This window comes from Gekko japonicus, unplaced genomic scaffold (genome assembly GCF_001447785.1).
Source record: "Gekko japonicus isolate JY-2015 unplaced genomic scaffold, Gekko_japonicus_V1.1 scaffold2390, whole genome shotgun sequence".
Lineage (NCBI taxonomy): Eukaryota > Metazoa > Chordata > Lepidosauria > Squamata > Gekkonidae > Gekko > Gekko japonicus.
In genome coordinates this window covers 4490-16782 of record NW_015174343.1, presented here as the reverse complement: position 1 = coordinate 16782, position 12293 = coordinate 4490, and the positions used below count along the sequence as shown (strand labels likewise).

The 12293-nt window shown below is 47.3% G+C and overlaps 1 protein-coding gene across 1 annotated transcript; it reads left to right on the top strand.

Moving 5' to 3' along the window:
- The first annotated feature begins 1925 nt into the window (after positions 1 to 1925).
- LOC107121383 (trypsin I-P38-like) lies at positions 1926 to 8887 on the top strand. Its single transcript, XM_015424297.1, has 5 exons — positions 1926 to 1965; positions 4858 to 5023; positions 5204 to 5457; positions 7231 to 7367; positions 8738 to 8887. The coding sequence occupies exons 1-5, from the start codon at positions 1926 to 1928 to the stop codon at positions 8885 to 8887; spliced, it is 747 nt and encodes a 248-aa protein (XP_015279783.1).
- Positions 8888 to 12293: the final 3406 nt, after the last annotated feature.

Here is a 12293-nt window from a genome sequence, read left to right as displayed (position 1 = left end):
CAGTGTTCTTAGAATGGCACTCTTGGTTTTTCTTACTAAGTTGCTAGATCTCATAGCGTCCATCGGTGGGCAAATTGCAAGGCAGTGTGGTGTAGTGGTTAAGAGCACTGGACTAGGCTCTGGGGGACCCGGGTTCAAGAGCTCACTACGCCATGGAAGGATGTGGGGTGACCTTGAGACAGTCACACACTGCCATCCTAACCTGCCTCTCAGGGTTGCTGTGAGGACAAAATGGAGGAGAGGAGGCCCTGACCTGGATAGCCCAGGCAAGCCCGATCTTGTCAGATCTCGGAAGCTAAGCAGGGCCGACCCTGGCAAGTACTTGGATGGGAGATCTTCGAGGAATGCCAGGGCCATGACACAGAGACAGGCAATGGCAAGCCACCTCATAATGTCCCTGCCTTCAAGCCCCACTAGGGGTCACCAGACGTCAGTTTCACTTGATGGCAAAAAACATGGAGGAGAGGAGAATTATGTAAGCCACTTTGGGTTCTCAAAGGAAAGAAACACAGGATATCAACAAAGTCAATAAATCAATCAAATGAGGAGAGTCTACATTGGAAAAGCAAGCTAATGGGAGCAGGGAGAATTTGCTTTATAGTCCCCTTCCCACCCTGGGTCCACATCTTTACTCAGCTGCAAAGTTATCCAAGTGATCTTGGGACAGGTCCCTCAACCTATTTTACTGCACAGGTGCATTACAAAGATAAAATGGAGGAGACAGGTGGGCTGCCCTAAGTCCCTTCTTCCGACACCATCATCATTCCTTCCAATAGCAAAATTGTGTGTTTGTCCATACAACAGGGAAATGGAGCTACCTACACACAAAGTAGACTTTCTGTATCCCAGGGAGAGATCACGGGCATGCAGAAGGAGATTATTTCTTCCAATGAAAACAAAAGAATGCACCCCGTCTTCTGTAAACGACCTGAAGAGTGCTGGGCATTTTCATTCCTTCTCAAGATGGAAGGAGTTTGGAGAAGAGAAAGAGAAAGAGAAAGAGAAAGAGAAAGAGAAAGAGAAAGAGAAAGAGAAAGAGAAAGAGAAGAGAAGAGAAGAGAAGAGAAGAGAAGAGAAGAGAAGAGAAGAGAAGAGAAGAGAAGAGAAGAGAAGAGAAAGATGGGCAGGGGGAAAAGGGGAAGAGGAAATTGGCCCACTCAAACCCAAAAGGGAAGCTTGGGTAAGGTGAAGATTTCACCATCATTGGTTCCCCCCAGCCTGGTGATTCCTCAACAGCCCCCGGTTTATTCTCTCTTATGCACAATTTGTGGTAAAGTTCCAATTAGGAATGCAAGGGAAGGGCTCCACCCACCGGCCAAATTGGCCTTTGTTCATACGTGGTGCTCTAAAGGACTGTCAGTTCACAGCCGACTTATGGCGACCCTGGAAGTCTTCAAGGCAAGAGACAAACAGAGGTGATTTGCCACTGCCTTCCTCTGCATAGCAACCCTGGTATTCCTTTGCAGTCTCCCTTCCAAATGCTGACCAGGGCAGACCCTGCTTAGCTTCCGAGATCTCTCGGGCTCACCTGTGCTATCAAAGTCAGGGCTGTAGCAAGTGACACTGTCTCTGAGGGAAGGTTGCTTTATCACACAGGGCCCAAATAAAAGATACAATATCCAAGACCAGCATTCTTATTGTATATTGAGTGGGGAGTAATGGAGGGAGTGTTAAAAATAGCCTGGCATGTGGAAAACAGTTATTATTAACTCTAGTTCCATTTTCTGTATTTGCCTTTTATGATTAATGTGTGGTTGACCCTATGTTCCTTGTCCACCTGCTGTTGGTGGAGACCCAGGTATGGATTTTGCAACTTTCCCTTGTGTATTTTTCCATCTGAAGTAGTCCTTGAGATGGAGATTGTCTGTCCAGGGGAATAAATACCCTGCAAACCCTTTCAGCTTCCTGACCGAGAAGAAAGGACCATGAAATTCATTTTGTTCATAGCCTTCCTGGGAGCGGCGGGTAAGTCTGGGCGCCTTCCTTGTTAGACCCTTTTAAGAAATGAGATGTGGACACGAATCCTCCCATCTCTTTAAGAAACCTCTTTTGGTCTCAAGACAGAGGAGGCAATATTTCTTTTTCCCCCTCTTTCCCCCAATAGTAATTAAACAAATGCAGACAAAGGTCTGAAATACAAGCTACAAAGCTATTATAAAACATCAATTATACAAGCCCGAAATTAATTTCTCATTCTAGACAGGAAAACATTCAATTTCCCAGATTTATCAGACATTTGGCTGTGTAGTAGACAAGTGAGTTTACACAGATGAATACGTTCTACTAATTTCTTTGACCAATCCTTTTTCTTCGGGATTATGTTCTTCTTCCAATTCTGAGCACAAATTAGCCTTGCAGATGTTATGGCAGATATCTTTAGAAGGGAATTCTACATGATTTAACAACAGCAAAAAAACCACAAACCCTTAGGGGATAATGGTAGCGCTTTCCTTATACCTTTAGAGATAACTGTAGGGGGTCATATTCCAGAACTCTGCTGCTCTCCAACAATCCCACCAGATGTATATAAAATTGGCATTGTTAGCCCCACATACCCAACAAGGAGGCAATATTTATGTTGGCCTACAAACACACCCTAATATGCACCCCCAGGCTGAGATGGAGATCTTTTTATCTGATGTTTTGGCCTGTGTGCCTCTTCCTTAAGCCAATGTGGTGCCCTAGTTAGAGTGTCAGACTAGGATCTGGGGAGCCCAGGTTCGTATCTCTGCTCAGCATGGAAGGTGACCTTGCTCCAGTCACATGTGCTCCACCTAGCCTACCTCACAGGGTTATTGTGAGGAGAAAATGGAGAAGCTGAGAATGATTAAAACTGCTTTTGGGTCCACACTGGAGAGAAAAGTAGAATAGAAATAAATAAGTAAAGAGTCTGTCTCAGGGCCAAACTAGACACTTGGTGGATACCTAGGTCTGGAAGCAGAATGTGTGCCAAACGGCAGCAAAGCAAGGGAGGAATATGCAGCAGAGCAGCAGTGTGTGGGTGAGTATTTGGATGGGAGAGCACCAAGGAAGTCCAGGGTTGCTACACAGAGGGAGGCAATGGCAGAACCACCTCCGAAATGTCTCTTGCCTTGAAGACCCCACCAGGGGTCACTACCAGTGTTCCCTCTAAGCTGAGTTAGTGTGAGCTAGCTCACAGTTTTTTAGCCTCCGGCTCACACATTTTTGCCCTAGCTCAGGAAGGATGGCTCCAGAGCAGACTGATTTATGCAGGAGCCAAATCACTCGCTCACAACTTTAATGCCAGGAACTCACCAAGTAGAATTTTTGCTCACAGGACTCCACAGCTTAGAGGGAACATTGGTCACTACATGTCAGCTGTGACTTGATGGGGCTTTACACATACACAATGGTGCATGGGAAAAGGGGTCCTTGAACTTCCACACATATGTTGGTTTTCCATCGCACCCCCTCCCCAGCAAGGGCTCTCTGCTGGCCACATCAAGGAGAAAGCGAAGGAGGAGGAGGTTGCAGGGACAAAACAGCAAGCCAAGGAAGAGTGAAGCATCCACCTCTCACTTGCTCTTTCTGAGCTACAAACAGTGCTTTGCCTGCACGGCTTTGCTGGTGTTCTGCAGAGACCCAGGAAGGGTTGCCAACTCCGAGCTGGGAAATTTCTGGAGATTCAGGGTGGAGCCTGGGCAAGGCAGGGTTTGGGGAGGGGAGAGACCTCAGCAGGGTACGATCCCCTAGAATCCATCGTCTGGAAATCAGTTAAGTAATTATCGTATAGCAGTGGGTGTAGTATAGCCAGGAGAGCCAAAGATTGTCTGGCAGCCTGAAACTCTAGCTCTTTTTGTGGTGAGCTAGGTTTGTTTTGGTGGCTGAGAGAACTGTGACTGACCCAAGGTCACCCAGCTGGCTTCAAGTGGAGGAGTGGGGAATTGAACCCGGTTCTCCAGATTAGAGCCCACCTGCAGCCTCTCACTGTCCTGTCCAGCGCAAGCTGCGTTAAGCCAACGCTTTCTAGGTATGAGTCAACGCACGACCACTGAGGAGAGCTTAAATCATCTTTATTTAACTTCACATCATGCATTCAGAAGATCATTTACTCACAATCAAGCTGATAGTTTGGTGGAAATTTACATCTTGTGATCTAGGTCAATTCTATAGCCGTGGTGAGAAAAGAGATGGGCTTCCCCTCTCCTTGCAGTAAGGGTTGATGGACAAAGAAACGGAAAAGAACAATAAAACTCCTATCTTTGTGCCTCTGAGCTCAGGAAATTACTCTTAATGAGCCAGTCAGAGGGAAGCTTCTGGGACCCCTAACTGTGAACTACAATTCCCAGGAGCAACTACTCTTAAAGATACACAGCAGTTTTACTAAACTACAGTTAATGCTGGCTGGGGCAGCACAAGAAATATTTATTCACCTCTTAAGTCCATTCTTGGGTACGTCAGTCAGATCTTAGAGTTCAGTTTGTGTTGCTCTACTCCTCCTCTACAGGATTATCTTTCATGGCTCCCATCCATGTGACAAGTCATGTGATCCAAGCCATATATGATAATTAAGTGCCATCAAGTCTCAGCTGATTTATGGCGACCCCTCGTGGGGTTTTCAAGGCAAGAGACGAACAGAGGTGCTTTGCCATTGTCTGCCTCAGTGTACCAACCCTGGACGTCCTTGGCGGTCTCCCATCCAAATACTAACCAGGGATGACCCTGCTTAGCTTCTGAGCTCTGAAGAGTTCAGCCTAGTCGGGGCCATTCAGGTAGCTACAAAAACATAAGAAAACTGAAAGTTGCCTCCAAGACCGGAGCTGTGGGGAAAGAGTTTTGTGTATGATTTCCTGGCCTGGCACTCTGAACATGATATGCTTCATCTTTCCCCCCCAGTTGCCTTCCCCATCGATGATGACGATGACGATAAGATCGTGGGGGGCTACACCTGCCAGAAGCATTCCGTCCCCTACCAAGTGTCCCTGAATTCTGGGTACCACTTCTGCGGTGGATCCCTCATCAATAATCAGTGGGTCGTGTCCGCCGCTCACTGCTACAAATCGTAAGTTACAAGCCATCGATTTGTCGTTCGGTTCCTTATAGTCCTCAGGCTCTAGAATGAGCCCCGAGCGTAGCGGTATTAGTGGCAACCACTTTGCGGGTGTGGGTGGTTACCAAGCGTAGGACAAGTTTGACAAAGACTTTCAATACACTACACCTCTCATCCCTCCTCTTGATCCAGACGCATCCAAGTGAGACTCGGGGAGCACAGCCTGAGCTACAACGACGGCTCCGAGCAGTACATCAACTCAGCCAAAGTCATCCGTCACTCCAGCTACAACTCTCAGACACTGGACAACGACATTATGCTCATCAAGCTGTCTACACCAGCTACCCTCAACTCCCGCATCAGCGCGGTCTCTCTGCCTAGCAGCTGCGTGAGCACCGGGACGAAGTGCTTGATCTCTGGTTGGGGCAACACCCTCAGCAATGGCGGTGAGTCCGGGGTGTTGTTTCTCAAGAAGTGTATGGAGCAGAGGTCCATCGGTGGCTATTAGCCACAAGGTACAGATAGGGGCTCTGGGGCAAGTGATGCTCTGTCTTCTTGGTGCTTGGGGGTGGTCAACAGTGGGAGGGCTTCTAATGTCCTGGCCCCACTGGTGGACCTCCTGATGGCACCTGGTATTTCTGGCCACTGTGTGACACAGAGTGTTGGACTGGATGGGCCTTTGGCCTGATCCAACATTGGCGTCTCTTATGTTCTTATGTTCTTACTGTCCCATGCTGGGAGGGTTGCTGTCAACTTGACAGAGGGGAAAAAATACGAGGGTGGCCTGTGAGTGCAAACCTGACCAGTGTGACCACCATCTCTGGGTTCCTTCTATTCCCTCCAATAATTCCAGTTACCTCAGACAAACGTTGTGACTTGTAAGTCACTCTCCACTTAAAGCAAAACTCCGGAACGTTCTCCCCAGAGAGACTCGCCTGTCCCCTTCTGTTGCTATTTTCCATAAGCAAGTGAAGATTTAATGTTTTTTCTTTCATCTGGTGTTCCCTCAGTGATCCCTGCTTCCCGCCCTCTGTTTTAATAGTGGTTTTATGTTTTTGTGTATCTATCTTTTTAGTTTGGTTTTAGTTGTTTTAATTATGTGTTTTTGTTTGTTTTTAAGGTGTGTTTTTATGAGGTATATTTTTAATCCATTAGCTGCCTCGGTGGCCCTGATGAGGGTAGAAAAACAGGCATACATTTTGTAAATAACTAAGTTAAATAATATCTCCACAGCTTCAAGTCCCTGATTGGACAGCCCAAGATATTTTGACAAGTGAGGAAAAATGGGCGGCTGCGTTTCTTGTCCTGTTGAAGGACGTTCAGAACAGCTTACAATGGATTTCCCAGTGATTCCACGTCTAGATACTGATCAAATCCGACTTCAGCTTAAATGCTATATCCCTTTTTCCTCCAGCCTGAGGACATTACAGACGCCCAGAATTCTTTTCTTGATGCAGGCACCTGGCTCCATCTTGATCTAGTCCTAGAATCCTGTAAGGCCCTTAATGGTCTGGGACCCCCATATATTCGGGACTACCTCTCCTGGTATACCCCCCCCCCAAGAGCACTGCACTTGAATGACAAGAACCTACTGGTGGTTCCCAGCCTGAGAGACATCCGGCTGTCCTCGACCAGGGCCATGGCATTTTCTGCCCTGGCCTCAACCTGGTGGAACTCTCTGCCAAATAACATCCGTGCCCTGATGGACTTAATGCAGTTCTGCAGGGCATGTAAGCTGTTACAGCCGCAGAGATGTTCCGCCAGGCCTTTGGTTGAGGGTAGCGACGGTTTTCCATTGGGCTGGCACTCCTGTTTCCCCTTCCCCTCCCACCTCCCATGAGGCAGTGGCATATTCCAGCCGCCCCACCGCCATCTTATTGGTTATAGGCTCACTACAGTCCTATCAATGTAAACTGTGGAACTTATTCTTTTATTTGTGAAAGTATTATGTAAATGTTTTTATTGTTGTGCACCGCGCTGGGCCCTGTTCCACAGGGGAAGGCAGTTCTAAAAAATCTAATTTAATAAATAAATAAAGAGACAAATCCTTAGGGAGGTGCCTGCATTACCCACCGAATTAGAAAACAAACCCCAAGCCTGTGCTCATTTGGTTTGCTGAATGGGGGAAGGTGGACGGATGGACGAATGGACTGACCCTATCAGTCAATGCAGGATAGAAACAACATCCCATTTCCCTTTTTGTTTCCTGTTTCTTGCAGTTAGCAACCCTGATGCCCTGCAGTGCCTGAACGCTCCTGTGCTTTCCTCCAGTCAGTGTAGTGGGGCTTATCCAGGACAAATCACCAGAAATATGATGTGTGTGGGATACCTGGAAGGTGGCAAGGACTCGTGCCAGGTAAATGATTTCTCACTCCAGTGTGAACATGGGATGCTACCTTCTACTGAAGGCCAAATGAAAACATACATGGGGGGGGGGGGGGGGGTGGGACCCGACTTGCTTTCCCCACAATCATGCAGCCGCCGCAGGGAAAGGCATTTCTAAAGTCCCGGAGAGACTGATTCTGCTTGGAACATCAGCATAGGGGGAGGAGGGGAACTCATGGGCACTCCATGAAATTGCTGAGCGGTCGGGTTAGAACGGATAAGAGGAAGTACTTCTTCACCCAAAGAGTGATTAACACTTGGAATTCACTGCCACAGGAAGTGGTGGCGGCTACAAGCATGGACGGCTTCAAAAGGGAATTAGATAAGCAATATGGAGCAGAGGTCCATCAGTGGCTATTAGTCACAAGGTATAGACAGGGACTCTGGGGCAAGTGATGCTCTGTCTTCTTGGTGCTTGGGGGGGGGGTCAACAGTGGGAGGGCTTCTAATGTCCTGGCCCCGCTGGTGGACCTCCTGATGGCACCTGGTATTTCTGGCCACTGTGTGATACAGAGTGTTGGACTGGATGGGCCATTGGCCTGATCCAACATTGGCTTCTCTTATGTTCTTATGTTCTTAGGGGCTTCTGCCTTCTCCTCCATGCCATTTTCTGGAACCTAAATGGCCCCAGCAAGGGGGTTATTTGCATAACTTTGGAGTTGGGTTGCCAACTCTGGGTGGTAGGGGTGCCAGGTCCTTCCTTGCTGCCAGTGGGGGGATTTGGGGGGTGTTCCTGGGGAGGGTGGGCTGGTGACATCATCAATGTGATGATGTCACTTCCAGAAGTGATGTCATCACCTTGGTGATGCTGAAGCGATGCTCTACTTTTTCGGAAAAACTGTATGGTAAAAATGGCTACAAACCATAGAGTTTTGCCTGAAAAGTAGAGCGCTGCCCCCGATGTTGCCAACTTGATGACGTCACTTCCAGAAGCGATGTCATTGCATTGATGACATTGCCAGGGGACATCTTTTGGGGGGTGGAGTTCCCCTCAAAGACCAGTTGGCCGGCAGCAGGCCTGAGCCTGCAAAAGCAGGGGATCCCCCACCCCCACCTGGGGGCTGGCAAGGCTCCTGGGTGGGGAAGTTCCTGGAGATTTGGGGGTGGCACCAGGGAAGGGCAGGGTTTAGGGAGGGGAAGGACCTCGGTGGTGTGTAATGCTATCAAGTCCAACCACCAAGGTAGCTGTTTTATCCAGGGAAACGGATCTCTATCATCTGGAGATAATCCCTGGAGATCTTCAGTCCTCATCCTAGGGCTGCCAGCTCTGGTCTGGGAAAGACCAGGAGATCATCTGTTTTCCTGGTCCAACCTCAACACTCACTGCATGTTCTGTTACAGGGAGACTCCGGAGGTCCTGTCGTCTGCAACGGGCAGCTCCAGGGAATTGTCTCCTGGGGTATTGGATGCGCTCAGAGAGGCTATCCTGGAGTCTACACCAAAGTCTGCAACTACGTCTCCTGGATCCAGAACACCATCAGAGCCAACTGAGCCCGGACTGAAGCTTCCTTGGAAAGATCTCTCATCCTCTCTTGCCACTCTTCGACCAGGCGACCCAAACTGTTCAAAACTTAAGGGACAGCATACGCAGGGATTAAAGAACCATGCTGTTTAATACTGTAGTCTTTTCTGGGGTGCTTTCTTTGTTCTTTTTTTAAAAAAAATAAGTTGTGAGGAAGGTGGGAAGGAAGCTGGATCAGAGAGAAGTCTGGCGATTGTCACTTAGCTTGAGTTATGGATAGCTCTGTGTTGGGAAATAACTGGAGATTTGGGGGGCGGATCCCAGGAAGGGGGAGTTTGGGGAGAGGAGGGACCTCAGCAGGCTTATAATGCCATAAATCCTACCCTCGGAAATAGCCATTTTTTCCAGGAGAACTGATAGGACCAAGATCGTTGTAATAGCAGGCAATCTCCAGGTGCCACCTGGAGGCTGGCAACCCTGGGAAGGAAATGGCTCTGCCTTTGTATGAACACAAGCTTTTTCTCTTTCTCTGAATTTATTCATTTTGAGCAATCAGCTGTTAACACTGTGTATTTAAGTGTTGCCTTTCTTCTCAATTCGGCTGGTGCATCTCTCATTTCATAAGCAGCACCAGGCACGGCGCCAAGTATGTTGTTGGAGGAAAGGCAGCATTATATTTTTTTTCCCTACAGCACTGCATTTCGTTTTATCTTCTCATCCTGCAATGTAAGCAGCTGAAGAGAGATGACATACAGCGAAGATCGTGCTGCGAACAGCTATTCACAGATGCAGCAGGCGTCTAAATAGGAGGGCCCAGAGGCAGCAATAGGAGGAGACCGTCGTTTTCATGTCCTGCTTGTGCATTTCCAAAAGAACGTAGTTGGCCATTGCTGACAATCGAGTCTTCTTGCCAGGACATTTCCCTGCAGAGCCCCACTTCTATTATCTTCCATACTGCAACTTAAGCAGTTCAAGAGATACTTTATTCACACCACTTAGGGCTGCCAAGGGGAAGTTGGAGAGCTCCTGGAATGACAACTGATCTCCAGACGACAGAGATCCCTTTCCCTGGAGAAGATGGCTGCTTTGGAGTTTGGATGCTTTGGCATTATACCCTGTTGTGGACCCCCCCCCCTTCCCAAACTCTCTCCTCCCCATACTCCACCCCAAATCTCCAGGAATTTTCCAACCCAGAGTTAAGAACACAAGAGAAGCCAATGTTGGATCAGGCCAATGGCCCATCCAGTCCGTCACACAGGGGCCACAAATACCAGGTGCCATCAGGGGGTCCAGCAGTGGGGCCAGGACACTAGAAGCCCTCCCACTGTTGCCCCCCCCCAAGCACCAAGAATACAGGGCATCACTTGCCCCAGACTGAGAGTTCCTATCTATACCTTGTGGCTAATAGCCACTGATGGACCTCTGCTCCATATGCTTATCTAATTCCTTCTTGAAGTCGTCCATGCTTGTAGCCGCTGCCACCACCTCCTGTGGCAGTGAATTCCATGTGCTAATCACTCTTTGGTAATTCCTCTTTGGGTGAACAAGTCCTTCCTTTTATCCGTTCTAACCCGACCGCTCAGCAATTTCATGGAGTGCCCATGAGTTCTTGTATTGTGGAAAAGGGAGAAAACGACTTCTTTCTCTACTCTAGGGTAGGTTGGCAACCCTATGTTTTCATTTGAGGAACAGGTAAGTGACACATTCAATACATGACATCACATAAATCTGTGTTATACTGAATCAGACCATCAGTCCGTCAAGATCTACTCGGACTGGCAGTGGGTCTCCAGGGTCTCAGGCCAAGGTCTTTCACACCAACTACTGCCTGGTCCTTTTAACTGGAGAGGTTGGGGATTGAACCTGGGACCTTCTACATGCCAAGAAAACATTCTACCATTGAGCCACGGTCTCTCCTGAAATGATGCACGTGAGCAGGAATTCCAAGAGCTGCTTTAATTATATCAGATGACCAGAGAGTGGTCATCAGTCCAGGTGTCTGAAGAGATCAGATCCGCCACCACAGACAGAATGTTCAGATTCCTCCAGACTAGATGCTTTTCAGCTGTCATATCTTGTACCCTCGCTTATGCCCATGAGGAGTTTTTGTGTGGTTTCCTCATCCGTTGCCACACTGTGTAATCTTGCTTCGCGCAATAATAAGTGCCGCTGTCTCCAGGCTGGGCATTTGCCGCAGATATAGATAATGCATTATCCTTAGTTCCATTGCTCACAAAGTGACCTTGGAATGACTTCTCAACTTCTTTATTGGAATTTTCTACTGAATAAATCACCAGCTGAAGTGGGGCGTCCTTCTTTCGTTCTTGCTTGTACCAGTACATGCTTACATAATTGGTATTTTTCTGGGAACAGTTCAAGATCACTGGCTGCCCCTGCATGACCACCAAATGTGGAGACTGAATAACGGCACTACCTGTGGGGATAGACAAATGAATCAGGTGAGAATTGAGTCAGAGGCATTCGAAACAAAAAAAAAAGGGCTCTAACTTGCAACTTTCAGCACAGGATAGAGCCTAGAAAATGTGAGTCTGTTACAACCGTACTAATACGTGTTATTTCTATTACAAGATGGTAGTAAAACATGCAAAAGGGGGATGAATTTTCTTTACACAGTTTTTCAGGAACCTGCCTGACCTGAGGAAAGAGTAATATGAAAGATAATGAGTGCATATAAAATTACTGTGCATCACAAAATATATGCTAAAAAAATTCAGTCAAGTACTTTGTTTATCTCATCTCTCATCTCTGAGAAGATCAAGGCAGTATATTTGGTTGTCGGCTAACCGTTTTATCCTTACAACAATCCTGAGATTTAGGTTAAACTGAGAATGACTAGTTCAGGTCAGTCTCATACCCGACACTAACAGACATGACAAAATCACAAGCATTCCTTTGTCTTTAACTGTATGTTACAGGCGTACATTGCCCCAATCTGTAAGGCAGTATATTTGGTTGTCGGCTAACCGTTTTATCCTTACAACAATCCTGAGATTTAGGTTAAACTGAGAATGACTAGTTCAGGTCAGTCTCATACCCGACACTAACAGACATGAGAAAAATCACAAGCATTCCTTTGTCTTTAACTGTATGTTACAGGCGTACATTGCCCCAATCTGAATTGAGGCCATGAAGGGAACTGAGTGAGGGTTTAATCCTTCAACTGCTCTGTAGTTTTGTTACTTGAAAAAAAACACACATCTATTAGTACTTCCAAGGAAGGTGTATTTAAAAGTATAGATCTCTTCTACTTATTTCAGGTTGTTCCACAAAAGCAAGACAGGGAAGTTTTAGTAAGTGACTGCATTCAGCTTGAAGAGTTAAATCTGTTAATTTTCCCCTGCATGACCACCACTTTCCCAACACCACTTTCCCAAAATTTACCTTTTGAAAAGAAATCTGTGAGCTTTCTCCTGT